Consider the following 13,738-nt stretch of genomic DNA (forward strand, 5'->3'; position numbering starts at 1 on the left):
CTGATGCTGAAGCTGAAGCTCCAATGCTTGGCCACCTGCTGTGAAGAGCTGACTCATCAGAAAAGACCCTGACGCTGAGAAAGATTAAAGGCAGGAGGATAAGGGGACGACAGAGGATGACACTGTTGGATGATATCACCAACTTGATAGACATGAGTTTGAGCAAGCTCCAGGAATTGGCGATGGACAGCGAAGCCTGGTGTGATACAGTCTGTGGGGTCTCAAAAGAGTCGGACATGACTAGGCAACTGAACTGAACTGAGATATGGACATCCTCTTTTAACCTGAACAGTAGCTCCAACCAACAAATCTCTCACTCATACACACACAGAACTTTTTTCACTTTGCTTATCTATACTTTTGTCAATCTTGAAATGATTTTCCAAAACCTTATCTAGGGATCTAGGTCAAAATGAATCAAATACAAAACATTTCAATTTTGCATTCTGGTGGTCTTAAATCAAAATGTGTCACGGTTACTTTCAGTTCACTGTCTGGAACACAAACAATATAATTACAATTGTCATATAAAGGTTATCCTGAGAACTTTAATACAGATCTAATAAAAAATCATGCTATTTAACTATGTTCTGAAATAACACCAGGTTTCAGGTTCAGAAAACTGATGGAATAAGCTATTGTAATTCCTCAGGAGCTAACGCAGACAGGTAATAGATAAACACCACCAGAATCAGAATCAAATTTAATTACAAATTCAGAAAACTGCAATTCAAGAAAACTATCCTAAAATAAAAATTTTCAACTATATACTAAAAAGGAACAGCATATAACTAGAAAGTTGACCCAGAACAACCAATACCAAGATGCAAAAGACCACACAGCTTATAAGAGGATGAAAGCCAGCTTATATTAAAGCTCGAAAGGTGATGCTTTATGTGAGAAGAAACTGGAATAACAGTCAATACATTTAAGGAGAGAAAAAGGGAACCAAGGATTTACATGCAGCCAACTGATTTTCCAGGATGAAAGCCACAAAGTAACGCTTCAATGTTCAAAGAACTCAAGCAATATTACTCCCATTACTCCTTTAGGAATCTACCAGAAAAGAAGCTTCATAAAACCACTTCCAACAAACAAAACAAAAACTGGAGTGACCTGCTCACAGAGCCTTTCTAAACACAGAGCTGAGACTGAGCAAAGAATGGAGACAGACACCAGCATGTGAGAACACGCTGTGTTACATCAGAGAGCATGGAGGTCACCAAAGACAAATATGACCACTTGAACAGTATCAAAAACACAGAAGCCAATCACTCCTAGAACGATGGAACTACCTCGGCATAGTAAAAACTGAAATGGATTAAAACACAGTATAAAGAGGTTGACATCCATGAGTTTATAATAATATAAAACCAAACCACTCTTTGTCTGAAAAGTTGGGACTTAAAGGTGAAGGATCAGGCCTTTCCCCCACATCCCATCACTCTGAAACCGAACAGTAGATAAGGACTCTGCAGAAGTAATCAAATAATGGGATTGGAATATCAACATTTAGAGACGACTTTAAAAGCTAATCCTGGATGGAAGAGGAAGACTCGGATTGAAAAGGGACACAAGGCTTCTGAAGAAACTGGCAAGGTTCTGCCCAGAAGCTGAGTAACACAAACGATGTTTGATACACTAAGCTTTACATTGATCTTATGTGATTTTCTCTCGTGTTATATTTAACATAAATAAAAACTGAGTATTTCCAAAGTTGAGAAATAGGAGATAAAATCAGAAGAGAGGGGGAGGAAACACAATGTTTAAACATGGAGACCCATGATAAAAGTATTAAAACAAGGAAATGGCATACTTTTAACAGAGAAAAGCGACTGCCTCTTGGAGCAAGAGGGAAGGAGGACTCCTACAATATTTAATGCTTTATTTCTTTAAAAGAGACCTGAAGGGCAACGTGGCATTTGTTACTTATGAATGGTGAGCTTATGGGTCTGTGATACTATTTTCTGTTCTTTTTTCTAAATGTAAAATTATTTATAACAATTTTTGTCAGAGATTAAGACACACAAAATATAGTGCACTTACACTTTTAATCATCTTCGTTTGTTCATTAATAGCTTCAAGAGGGACATTGGTGGCACCAATTTGCTGCGTGATACCACCTGCTTCACCATCTTGCACATGTGTGTGACGGAGCTGGGATAAGAGAGCAGATTCCAAGTCAAATTTCAAAATGCAAAAAGAAGCAAAAGCAGTAAAACAACAGCTTACTTTTTGTAAACAGAACTGCCCGTGTGTGCTATAGTTTCTATTAGCTTTTCATAAGGTATCATTCACTTATTCAGTTATGTATCAAGGCACACAACATTTTCTTACCTTATCTAGAATTTTTGTCTTCCCTGTATCCACATGTCCAAGTACACAAATAACAGGAGCTCTCAGCTTCTCTGTATTTACATTTTTACTGTGTTCAAGTCGCCGTTTCTAGGAACAACAACAAAAAAACCACACACAAAATTAAATATTTCAAACCTTCACTACCATTTTCCTTTAGTTTGCCTTCGAAAGAGAATGCCACAACCTGCATACAAGTTGTTTGCTGATTTAACTACATGTAACTGCATTTTACAATGTGAACTTTACAGTCTTTGAGCAAGGAGACACCTGTTTAGATTTCAGAGCAGCACTGCTACTTATGGATTAGAATGATGTAAAATATTGGCTCAAACTTTCTGAACACTTTCGTACATGGTTAATTTAATGGAATATAATAAATATTTTGTTCACACTTACTATATAGTAAACCTCTTAACTTATGTTGTTGTTTTTCTGTTGTCTAGTTGCTAAGTCATGTCCAACTCTTTATGACCCCATGGACTGTAGCCCACCAGGCTCCATGGGATTTTCCAGGCAAGAATATTGGAGTGGACAGCCATTTCCTTCTCCAGGGGATCTTCCCAAACCAGAGATCGAACCTATGTCTCCTGCAGTGGAGGTGGATTCTTTACTGCTGACCCACCAGAGAAGCCTGTAGGGGGGGAGTTTATATAAAAAGAGGTATACTCTAGCATTCAAAAAAATTTCACTTCAAATTGTTAAAGATTTTAAAGCAATATATTTTAAAACTCTATCCAGTGTACAAATGTACACAGCTACTGCAAGTTTCAGTCTAAGACACCCAGATGACACTTCCCACCTTCCTAAGGTACCTCTAAGCATGAGAAAGTCTCTTGAACCACAATGTGTTTATTGAAGCATTTATTTCTAAATACTTCAGTTTTCTGAAAACCAAAACACAAGGCAGCAGTTCCTCTTCAAAACGACAGCCTTTCAAGTAAAGCTGGCATGCAAATGAAGGAGGACTTCTACAAAAAGTCTGAAGTGATGTCATTTACAAAACTATTTTCTGTCTAATAAACCATTTTTGTAAGAACACTCTAATTTCTAGCATCAGGCACTGAATCTTTCTATAGAAACTGTAATGAAAAAATATTCTGAAATGCCAAAAAAGAGATGCAGTTTACTAGCAAGAGCAGTACAACAGCTTCACAGTATTTATGACTCACACTTACCCTGGTGGTCCAGTGATTAAGAATTCACCAGTCAATGCAGGGGACAAGGGTTTGATCCCTGGTCCAGGAAGACTGCACGTGCTGCAGAGCAATGAAGACCATGCCCCACAACTACTGAGTTGGTGCTCTAGAGCCCACATGCCACAACTCCTGAGCCCATGAGTGCCCAGAGCTCCTGCTCCCCAGCAAGAGAAGCCACCGCAAGGAGAAGCCTGTGCGCTGCAACTAGAGAGCAGCCCCTGCTTGCTGCAACTAGAGAAAGTTTGTGTGCAGCAATGAAGACCAGGCACAGCTAAAACTAATAAATAAAAATCTTAAAAAAAAAAAGTATGACTCAAAAGCAAACATCATGAGTTACAATCTATGAGAAATTACTGGAGTAAAAAAATTTCAGTGTAGTGCAGCATATAAGATCAATCTATAAAAATAAATGCATTTCTTTGTATTAAAATGGAAGATTAAATAGTGACTCCGCTCACAAGAGCATCAAAAAAACAATATATGTGACAATAAATTTAACAAAAGAAAAATAAATCCTATACTCTTGAAACTACAAAACATTGCTGGATGAAGTTTCAAAGGATCTAAATAAATGGAGAGACAGCTATTTCCATGGATTGGCAGATTCAGTATTAATAAGATGGTAATTCTCCCTAAAATTGATCTACAGATTCAATGCAGTCTCTACCAAAAGTATGAGAAGACTTTTGCAAAAACTGACAAGCTGATTCTAAAATCTGAATGGAAAAGCAAGTGACCTAGGAAGTTGAAACAATCTAAAAAAGGAGGAACAATGTTGGAAGATTTATATTACCCAACTTCAAAACTTATCATAAAAACTATAGTATCAAGACAGTGTGGTACTGACATAAGAAAAGATGTACAGATGAATGAAACAGAACTGAAAATCCAAAAGTAAACCCTCACACTTCTGGCCACTTGATTTGTCAAAGATGAGGAAGCAACACAAAGAGGTGAAGTCGTCTTTTAAACCAACGGTGCTGGTTATCATTTAAAAAATTACCTAAGTCCTTACGTTACACCCTACATAAAAATTATCTTAAAATAGATCATAAAGATACAAGAAACAAAAAGTATAAATCTGTAAGAATAAAAGGACAAACTATTCATGATCTTAGTTTCAACAAAGATTTCTTCAATACAACACCAGAAGAATAACTTACGCTCTAGTAAAAGAAAAACTTAATAAATTAGATGTTATCAAACTTAAAAATGTATGCCTTTCAAAAAGAAACTGCTAAAAATGAAAAGAACTACTCTTACAACACAATAATAAAAAGACAAATCCAAAAATTTAAAAATGAACAAAAGTTTGAATAGATGCTTCAACAATTAAGATTATAGGAATGGCCAAAAAGCATACAAAGAAATGATTAACATCATGGAAATGCAAATTGAAACCACAGTTAGACACACTGCTTCACATCCCTCTAGAATGGTTACAATGGGAAAGCTGATAATAACAAGTATTAGTGAGGATACAGAGAAATTAGAACCCTCAAGTGGTTAACATCTTTATTGCAGAGCCACTTTGAAAATGCAGTTTCTGAAAAAGCTAAACACGAATTTACTATGTGAGTTAGCAATTTCACTCCTAGAAATTGCTAAATTTCTAGGATTTAAAAAATTCACTCCTAAAAATTGTTTTTATTCAAAAGTAATAAAAATATATTTCCACACACAGACTCCTATGAGACCATTTTGTAACAGCAGTACAAATGCCAAAAAGTGCAAACATTTCAAATGTTCTTTAACTGGTGAATGGACACTAATAAAATGTGGTAATATCTATATATAACAGAACACTACTGTCAGTTAAAAGGAACACAGTACTGACAGAACAGCAACACAAATGAATAGGCTTAAGTGAAAGAAGCCAGACACAAAAGACCACGTAATATAAAGCTGTATTTATGAAGAAGTTTCTGGAGAAGATCCTCTCCTGAGGCAGAAAACAGGTGAGCAGTCGCTTGGGGGCAGGAGTGGGTAACGACTGGAGATTGGTACAAGGATCTTTCTTGGGTGATGAACATACTCTAAAATTTGAGTTATGGGAGTGGTTGCACAACTCTGTAAATTTACAAAATGTCACTGAATTGTAAACTTAAAATGGGTCAATTTTACAGTATGTAAATCACATCTCAGCCAAGCCGTTTAAAAAAAGCTAGGACTTCCCTAGTGGTCTAGAGGAATCTGCCATATAGTGCAGAGACACAGGTTCAATCCCAGGTCCTGGAAGATCCCACATGGCACAAAGCAGCTTAAGCCCATGAGCTGCAACTAGAGACAGTCCGAGTGCAGCAACGAAGACCCAGTGCAGCCAAGAATGATTTTTAAACTGTTGAGCTAAAGAGGACCCGTGCATATTGTTAAATGGAGGGGGGTGGGGTGGGGAGGTGGAATGCATCCACTAAATTTATTACTTTATTTTTAATTATTTAAAAAAAAATCATGAGGTTCATAAACAGATTCACTGCCAAGGGCAGTTCTCCTATCTCACTAGGGAGTGAGATAACAGGGAACGCTTACTTTCTGATTATACCCACTCTATTTGTGAATCATCAGGCACAGTACACAAAGTCTGGCCAAAGCAGGTGCTGTGGGAAGAAGCAGACACAAGCAGCAGAAGGGAGGGGATCTAGAGGGTGCTCAACATCCTAAAATGAAGAGGACAGTCCCCCACAACAGAGAATTCTTGGCCCAAAAATGTCAATAGTGCTGAGGCTGAGAAACCCCAATTAACAGCAACAGACTTTGCTAAGTCCTTTAGAAATTCGGAAAATGTATTCCTAACTAAACTTTACAGAAGGAAAAGGCAAATACTGACACAGAGGAGGTATTAAAACAAACTGAAAGCTAGAATTACACATGAAAAAATTAAGGAAAGCTAAAAACAATTTTTAGTTTTAAAATAGTTTAGCCTCCTCAAAGCAAATTAGTTTTTAGTGTATCATTTATGCTAAGCTGACATAACTAGAGAAAACTTTCTTATCAAGTCTAGCAGTAGTAGCAGAAGTCTACTGCATTACGAAGGGAAAACAGTAAGGGGCAGGGTATGTGAACTTGACTAAACGGAAGCCTCATTAACCCACCTGATTTAAACAACTGAAGGGACCACATGCGTCAGAATGGCTAAACATAAGGCAAACATTCAGAGTGCATAAGCTCAGAAAACCTCTGTAAACCTATAAAAAATCTCTCAAAGAGCATACTAAAATTTGGATGAAAAAAAGGAAAACCTGATAAAGCAGTCATCATTCCATCTTAGCAAACAGTGAGGTCCTTGGGTTAGATCAGTGTCAAGGATCTATTATGTCTCAGCATCACAAAAACTGAACAGATACCAATCCAAGACTATTTTTTAAATTGTTCCTCAATAGAAGCCTTAGTTGTAAAGTTCACAGAGGAAACGGGAGGAAAGAAGTTAGAGAAGAGGAAAAATGAATACCTCAATCCTCCGTTTTGCTTTGTCATAAGCCCGTTCTTCTTTAGTTCGATCGTCATCAGAGTCATACTCAGATTCTGAGCTCACGTCTTTGCTTGGTTTTTTATCTAATGTTTTCCCAGCATCCTTCTCATCTGACACCTTTTCATCATCTTCTTCACCTTCACTGCCTTCACTGTCTCCTTCCTCTTCCTCTTCCTCTTCACTCTCTTCTTCCTCCTCCTCCTCCTCTTCCTCCTCCTCCTCCTCTTCAGGGTTTTCTTTTACTTCTATATGCACCGTGTTTTCTTCTTTCAGGAAAAGACATTTTGAAATAAACCAAAGTTAAAAATGAGGTTTCTATCAAGATAGAGACCTTAAAGACAAAATAATACCGAAACTGTACTCAATAAGGCAGTAACATTTTACTATATAATTCCAAATTAATGTTTTCATACATCATAAACGCAAAGTGTTTTGTCTACATACTACAGTAAAGACTGCCTTTTAACAGTAAAAACTTAATGCATTAACCATACTTACGCTAATAAAAAAAGCAAAGCATCACTGGCCAGGACACAGCCAGGATACACTGTCCCAGAGAGGACAGCAACCCAGGGAGGGGAACACAATGTTTAGCACTTCCTCCCTCCCAGAGTCATCTGCGGACCCTGGAGAAGGCAGCTGAAAGGCTATGCAGTGCTCTTAAAGGCCCCTCAAAGCTCAAGGGTCCAGGCACTGGGGGTTCAGGTCTACCAAGGATTTCAGGGGGGCAAGGTAGACGAACAATGGGCAATGCCCTTACTGTGGGGTGAAATCCTGAAGAACTCTACTGTGGAAGTCAAGATAAACAGGAAGTAAACAGGACCTCCCCATCACAGACGGATCACCTCCAGGTTCTCTAAATTCCAAACGTGGAATAGGATGATTCTATATTGCTAGTTCACTCAGACTCCTGGTAAATGTACATATAAATTCTCTCTGGAGTAAGAAAACACCAACTTTGCCATCAAATTATTTCTACAGTTTCAAACAACTCAGGAGAAAATAAAAACAAACCGTGCTGTATCATAACAAAACTGATGAAAACAAAAACACATGGAAACTTCAGGGCAACACCTGACTTTTAAACAGAAAACAATAAAAGCCAAGACTAGTATCATCAAGCATTAATAAAATTACAACAAAGAATTTCTCATTTAGTATGTCACCTTCAAGAATGAAGATGAGGGATTCAGTCCCTGGTGGCTCAGAGGTGAAGAATCTGCCTGCCAAAGCAGGAGACATGGGTTTGATCTCTGTTCGAATGAGGAAGATCCCACATGCCGCAGAGCAACTAAGCCTGTGTGCTACAACTATCAAGCTTGAGCTCTAAAGATCAGAAGCCCCAAGTGCCGAAGCCCCCATGCCCTAGAGTCCATGTTCCGTGACAGAAGGCACCGCAATGAGAAGCCTGTGTACCACCAACTAGAGTTAGCCCCTACTTATCACAGCTAGACAAAAGCCCATGTAGCAATGAAAACTCAGCACAGCCAAAAATAAATTTTTTTTAAAAAAAGAATGAAGATGAGATAAAGCTTTTTCAGAAAAGCAAATATGGTCAGTCTCTGTAGTAGATTCATACTGAAGGGAATTCTAAAAGATACTCTTCAGGTTGGAAGAAATGACCCCAATAGAAGGTCAGAGATTGAGGAACAAAAGAAGCACCACAAAAGCTAAGAATGTGAGTAAACTTCAATATATACCCATTGTTGTGTGTGTGTGTGTTTTAAAGCTTTTGGCGTTTAAAACGAGAATTAAAGTAAATGAGAACAATGGTATATAAACTGAGAACTGTTCAAATGTAATTTATGTATTCTCTGGTCTTTATCTTGCCTGGAAAGAAGGTAAGAGACGTTGATACTTCAGAAGTCCACATTAAAACTGTCTAGAGTAACCACCAAAAGTAAGTAGAAAAGTACAAAACGTCCAAGCTCATGAAAAGGCAAAAAAAGGAATTAAAAAAAAAAAAAATCAAATAATCCAAAAGATAGATAGAAAGGAGAGAAAAAGAAATAGAACAATTAAGAAGAGTAAGATGATAAATATAAAATCACTAAACTTCATTAACTGTATTAAATGCTAGATGTAATCGGCTAAGTACACCAGGTAAAATAAAAAGTGACAAATTAGATTAAAAAATCTGAATTATATGCTGTGTAAGGATACAGAAAGTGTCATACAGACAGAAAAATCATGTAAATTAAAGCTGGTATAACTATATTAACATCAGATAAGGTAGACTTTAAGAAAAAAGACATTACTAGAAATAAGTGATAAAACAGTTAATTCATCAGAAAGATGTAAGATTACATTCATTTAATAATACAGCACAAAAATACATAAAGCAAAAATTAATATAACTCTCAGAGAAAAAGACAATCTCAGAGAAAAAGCACAACAGGAGATTTAAGTATACCACTCTCAGCAAAAGAGAGAAAAGTATACAAGGAAAAAAAACTCAAAAGCTGAACAAGATAACCAGCAAACTAAATATAGATAACAAGGCCCTCAACTAATGCAGAATATAAATTCTTTCCAGTCACATGAAATATGTAAAATAACCACCCGTTTGTTGGGTTGTAAATTAAGTCAACACAATTAAAAGGACAGAAACATGTGTTTTTCTGATCACAAAGAAATAACAAAGATATGTAAAGTCCTCATTTTCATAAATTAAGAAATAAACTTTAAGTAAATTACAGAATAAAATATCAAAATAGAAATTTTAAAATATCAATATATCAGAACTTAGAGAATCTGGCTAAAGCCAGGCTTAGAGAAAAATATGTAGTTTTTAAAAAAGACTGAAAAAACAAAGAGCCAAATAGTCACTTCAAAAAGTTAGGAGAAAGCCAGCAAATAAAACCCTAAAATAGAAGCCAGGAAGAAATGACCAGGAAAACCATTTTTTATTTATAGTGATTAAGAGGAACTCTACTATCTTGTCTGTATTATCTTTGTATTATTCTAAGTTAAAGAGCTTTAATAACCTATTCTCATTTGTAAAAATCACCATTCTAAGAAAAAATGCATTCTAAATCCTAGGCAACTATCTCACAAGTCACTTTCGGAAAAACCATTTATTAATAAAATCAGGATCCACTGGAGGATTTAGGAATCAAGGCAATGGAAAGAGCCAGACTGTCCTCTATCTTCAGGAATGCGCGTGCAGCTTTCACAATCAAGAGACTACTCCTTTAAATACAGACACATGACCAATAGGGAATGGACTTATCAGTGTGTGCTTAGGAGCTACTCACCTGTTTCTCTCTCCTCATCACTAGCCATAGCTTCCCAGTCATCCAACCCAGCATCCTCTGTTTCTTCTTCCTCTTCTGTGGATCAAAGTTTTCATTAAGGACATAAAAATTATCTAGACACTTAAGATTGCTTTTAGGAAAAACAAATGCAGAAAACTATACTGACATTTAAAAAATGCTTTAGCTATAAAAAGATGTATATAATTTCATTCTTTGCAACTATTTTTCAACATACCTAGCATGCTAAATCCTTTACTGTCACTAAATGCTTCACAATTTCCTCATGTTTTGAATACAATATATTAAACTTAACCCAGATTTCAAATCTGAGGTAAAATATTGCTATTCAGTCGCTAAGTCGTGTCCAAAATATTAGCAACTCATTGAAATGTTCCTTTAGATCTTGAAGAGGGTACATGATGGCATTCAGTTCTTGAGGACAAATGGAATTTCACATATATCTTCTTTTTGATCTTCAAACTATATACATAAGATTGTATTGTTTATTTAGCTTTAACCTCTTCAAATACATACAAGTACTACTTAAATTACACAGTTGGAGGTACAAATCTACAGTTCTATTCCAGCTGAAGGTAAGAACAGCATGTTGTGCTTGTAACCCAAAAATAGCCAGAAAGATATAATTTTGAATTTAAAGACTATAAACTCTCCTTATTAACAAAAATATGACTCTCTTTTTACTTAGATCTAGTCAAGCAAAATTATTCTCAAACGAAAGGAAGATGAGGGTGGAACATGGGGTATTTGTTTCCCTGTCATAATTACTGCTTGCCAACAAGCCTGGATACATTTTCCTGAGGAGGAGGAAATGAGTCAGAAACATGAACCCTAAACTCCTAAATTAGTAACTCTTTCTACTGCTACAAATTGCCACCTAAGGTAGTGAACTCCCATTAAATCTATCAACATGAATGTCTTTGATCTCAGGTTTAATGTCAGGTTAAGCTGAGGTGTGTTGAGGAAAATAATCCTTTTTACATTGAGAATAGGAGGGGAAGAAAAAAAGGATCAGTAATACTGGGTTAGCCAAAAGGTTCACTTGGGTTTTTCCGTAACATCTTAAAATAAACCCTGAGTGAATTTATTGGCCAACCCAGTATCTTTCACAAGTGTAGGTCAATCTTTTTAAAAAAAAAAAAAAGAACTTTTTGTTCTGTATTGGGGGCACAGCCAACTAACAATGCTGTGATAGTTTCAGGACAGCAAAAGAACTCGGCCATACATATACATGAATCCATTCTCCCCCAAGCTCTCCCCAGTCTGGGTCAGTCTTAACATTCTCTAAAGGAACTCCTACTCCTATCTGTAAACACCAGAGATTCTCCTGATTTTACCAAACATACAATTTAGCCAGCCTCTGGCTCTCCCAGCAACACCTAGTTTCATGAATTAGAACAATGTTTAAAGAAAAGAAAAAAATCCAGAGATGTTCTCTAATCTCAAAATACACACATAGAATGAGTAAACTGAATCCTCTTTACTAATTTAGTAAACAGAAGCTGACCTCTAAAGATTTTAAAATGCCAATTCTTATGATTCTTAGTAAAAAGTCTAATCAAAAGTGCTACCAATTTGCTTCCAAAGGATTTAAACAAAGAACTTTAGGTCTTTTTGGTACCACCTAAGAATTCTGACCCATAAATAAAAACATCAAAGAAAATCCAAATACCTCTATCCTTTCTATAAAACACTTCCAACACTACTGTAAAGAACAAAAGTGATTCAAGTCTCACCTCGACAATTTTTTCAGAGGAAATGAAATGATTTAAAGAAAGAACTATACAGTAAGAAGGCCATCCTGCCAGACACCTGGTTTCCGCCCACTAGTGATAACCGAGACAAGCGCGACACGGGAGCACTACTGGCCTGGTTCAGCAGGGGGCGGCGTCTCCTCTTTCTCGGGCACTCCTTGCTCCACAGCTTCTACAGGGGCGCTTAATTCCACCGGCTCAGAAACTGACAAAAGGAGCAGAAACCAACGTAACAATACTTTTCAGTGCATTTTCTGTTAGGATACTCTGTTAAGTATTGAATAAAAACCAGTAGTACCATCTAAATTCTTTAGTAAGTTTACAAAACATTTAATACCAGCTATGGTTTTTTACAAACAGGAAACTAGTTTTTCTTTCTGACAAGACTATATAATTACAGAAGGTTGAGAAGGAAACAGAAAAGAAAAAAAAATGATAATTATGCTTTTTCAGTCAAGAACAGTTATTCATAGCATAGGACCCAGATTTTACAAACAGATGTCCTTTTTCATTAACCTGTCATTTGAATCAGTGGAGAATGATATTAATATGAAACAAGGTACAGGAAGTTGGTTTCAATATGCAATTCTGATTTAAGACTTCTGTTTTGAAGGTTATGGGGAAAAGGCAAGCAAAACTGTTTCTAAATCACAGGTTTTGTATCCAAACCTTTATTTTCCATCTGCTGTGGTGGTTTTTTCTTCTTTTTATCTTCATAAATTGGCCTCTTCTTTGGCAAAGAGTCTTTTGATGGTACTTCAACACCTGAAGGATAAATTGGAAAAGTTCAGGGTTTATACTACTTGCTTGTCACCTAAGAAATACTATTTAAGAAGGTAACATTTTATTCACCTCAGAGATACATACCCTAAATATAAAGAACATTCATGGAAAACCTTCTTTTCAACATGAGGTATTTTAAACATGCATTAGAATTTCATCTTTTTGGTGTCTAGCTCTGTGACTTTTGACAAATGCTTGTAGTTACACAAGTACCATCATAATGAAGAGGCATAACAGTTCCATCACCCCAGACTGCTCTGGGAGGTCACTATTCACATCCTTAAGCCCCTGGCAACCACTGATCTGTTCTCTATCCCTTAAGATGTTCTCTTTCCAGAAAGTCACAGAAATAAAGCTTTACAGTCTGGCTATCATTATAATGGATCCAAATCATCCTCGTTACTATATGTATCAACACTTCGTTTCATTTTATGGTGAATAGTAGTCCAATTTATGGACAGACCACAGTCCGTTTATTCAATAGACAGCTAAAAGACATGAGTTATTTCTAGTTTTTGACATTACAAATAAAGCTGCTATCAACATTTGCACACAGATTTTTGTGTGAACGTTTCTCTGGGATACACATTATGGACTGGATGGGACATTAAATACATACAATTGACGCTTGAAAAACATGTAGGTCTGGGCTGCCAACCCTCCATGTAGCTGAAAATCTGCATATAACCATATAGTCAGCCCTCTGTATGCATGGCTGCAAATTCTTCGATTCAACCAATCACAGATCGTGTACTGTAGTATTTATTATTGAAAAACACCCTCACAATTCAAATACATGTTGTTCAGAGGTCAACTGTATTTAAATCTGTAAGAAACTGCCAACTGTAGTGGCTTTACAATTCTGCATTCCCACCAGCAGCATATGAGACTTCCAACTGCTCT

General features: G+C 36.5%; 1 protein-coding gene across 2 annotated transcripts in view; it reads right to left on the bottom strand.

Moving 5' to 3' along the window:
* The window catches only part of EIF5B (eukaryotic translation initiation factor 5B), a 72,653-nt gene that overhangs the window by 15,648 nt on the left and 43,267 nt on the right, over positions 1 to 13,738 (bottom strand). Inside the window, exons 7-12 of one of the 2 annotated variants that reach the window (XM_065929729.1) lie at positions 12,722 to 12,817; positions 12,168 to 12,257; positions 10,281 to 10,355; positions 7,003 to 7,286; positions 2,338 to 2,445; positions 2,047 to 2,157 (exon numbers count right to left, since the gene is read on the bottom strand). In XM_065929729.1, coding sequence (XP_065785801.1) covers positions 2,047 to 2,157; positions 2,338 to 2,445; positions 7,003 to 7,286; positions 10,281 to 10,355; positions 12,168 to 12,257; positions 12,722 to 12,817 — 764 coding nt within the window. Of the gene's footprint in view, positions 1 to 2,046; positions 2,158 to 2,337; positions 2,446 to 7,002; positions 7,290 to 10,280; positions 10,356 to 12,167; positions 12,258 to 12,721; positions 12,818 to 13,738 lie in introns of both variants that reach the window. The other variant, XM_065929728.1, reaches the window with a different exon arrangement.

Source organism: Muntiacus reevesi, chromosome 3 (assembly GCF_963930625.1).
Source record: "Muntiacus reevesi chromosome 3, mMunRee1.1, whole genome shotgun sequence".
Classification (NCBI taxonomy): domain Eukaryota; kingdom Metazoa; phylum Chordata; class Mammalia; order Artiodactyla; family Cervidae; genus Muntiacus; species Muntiacus reevesi.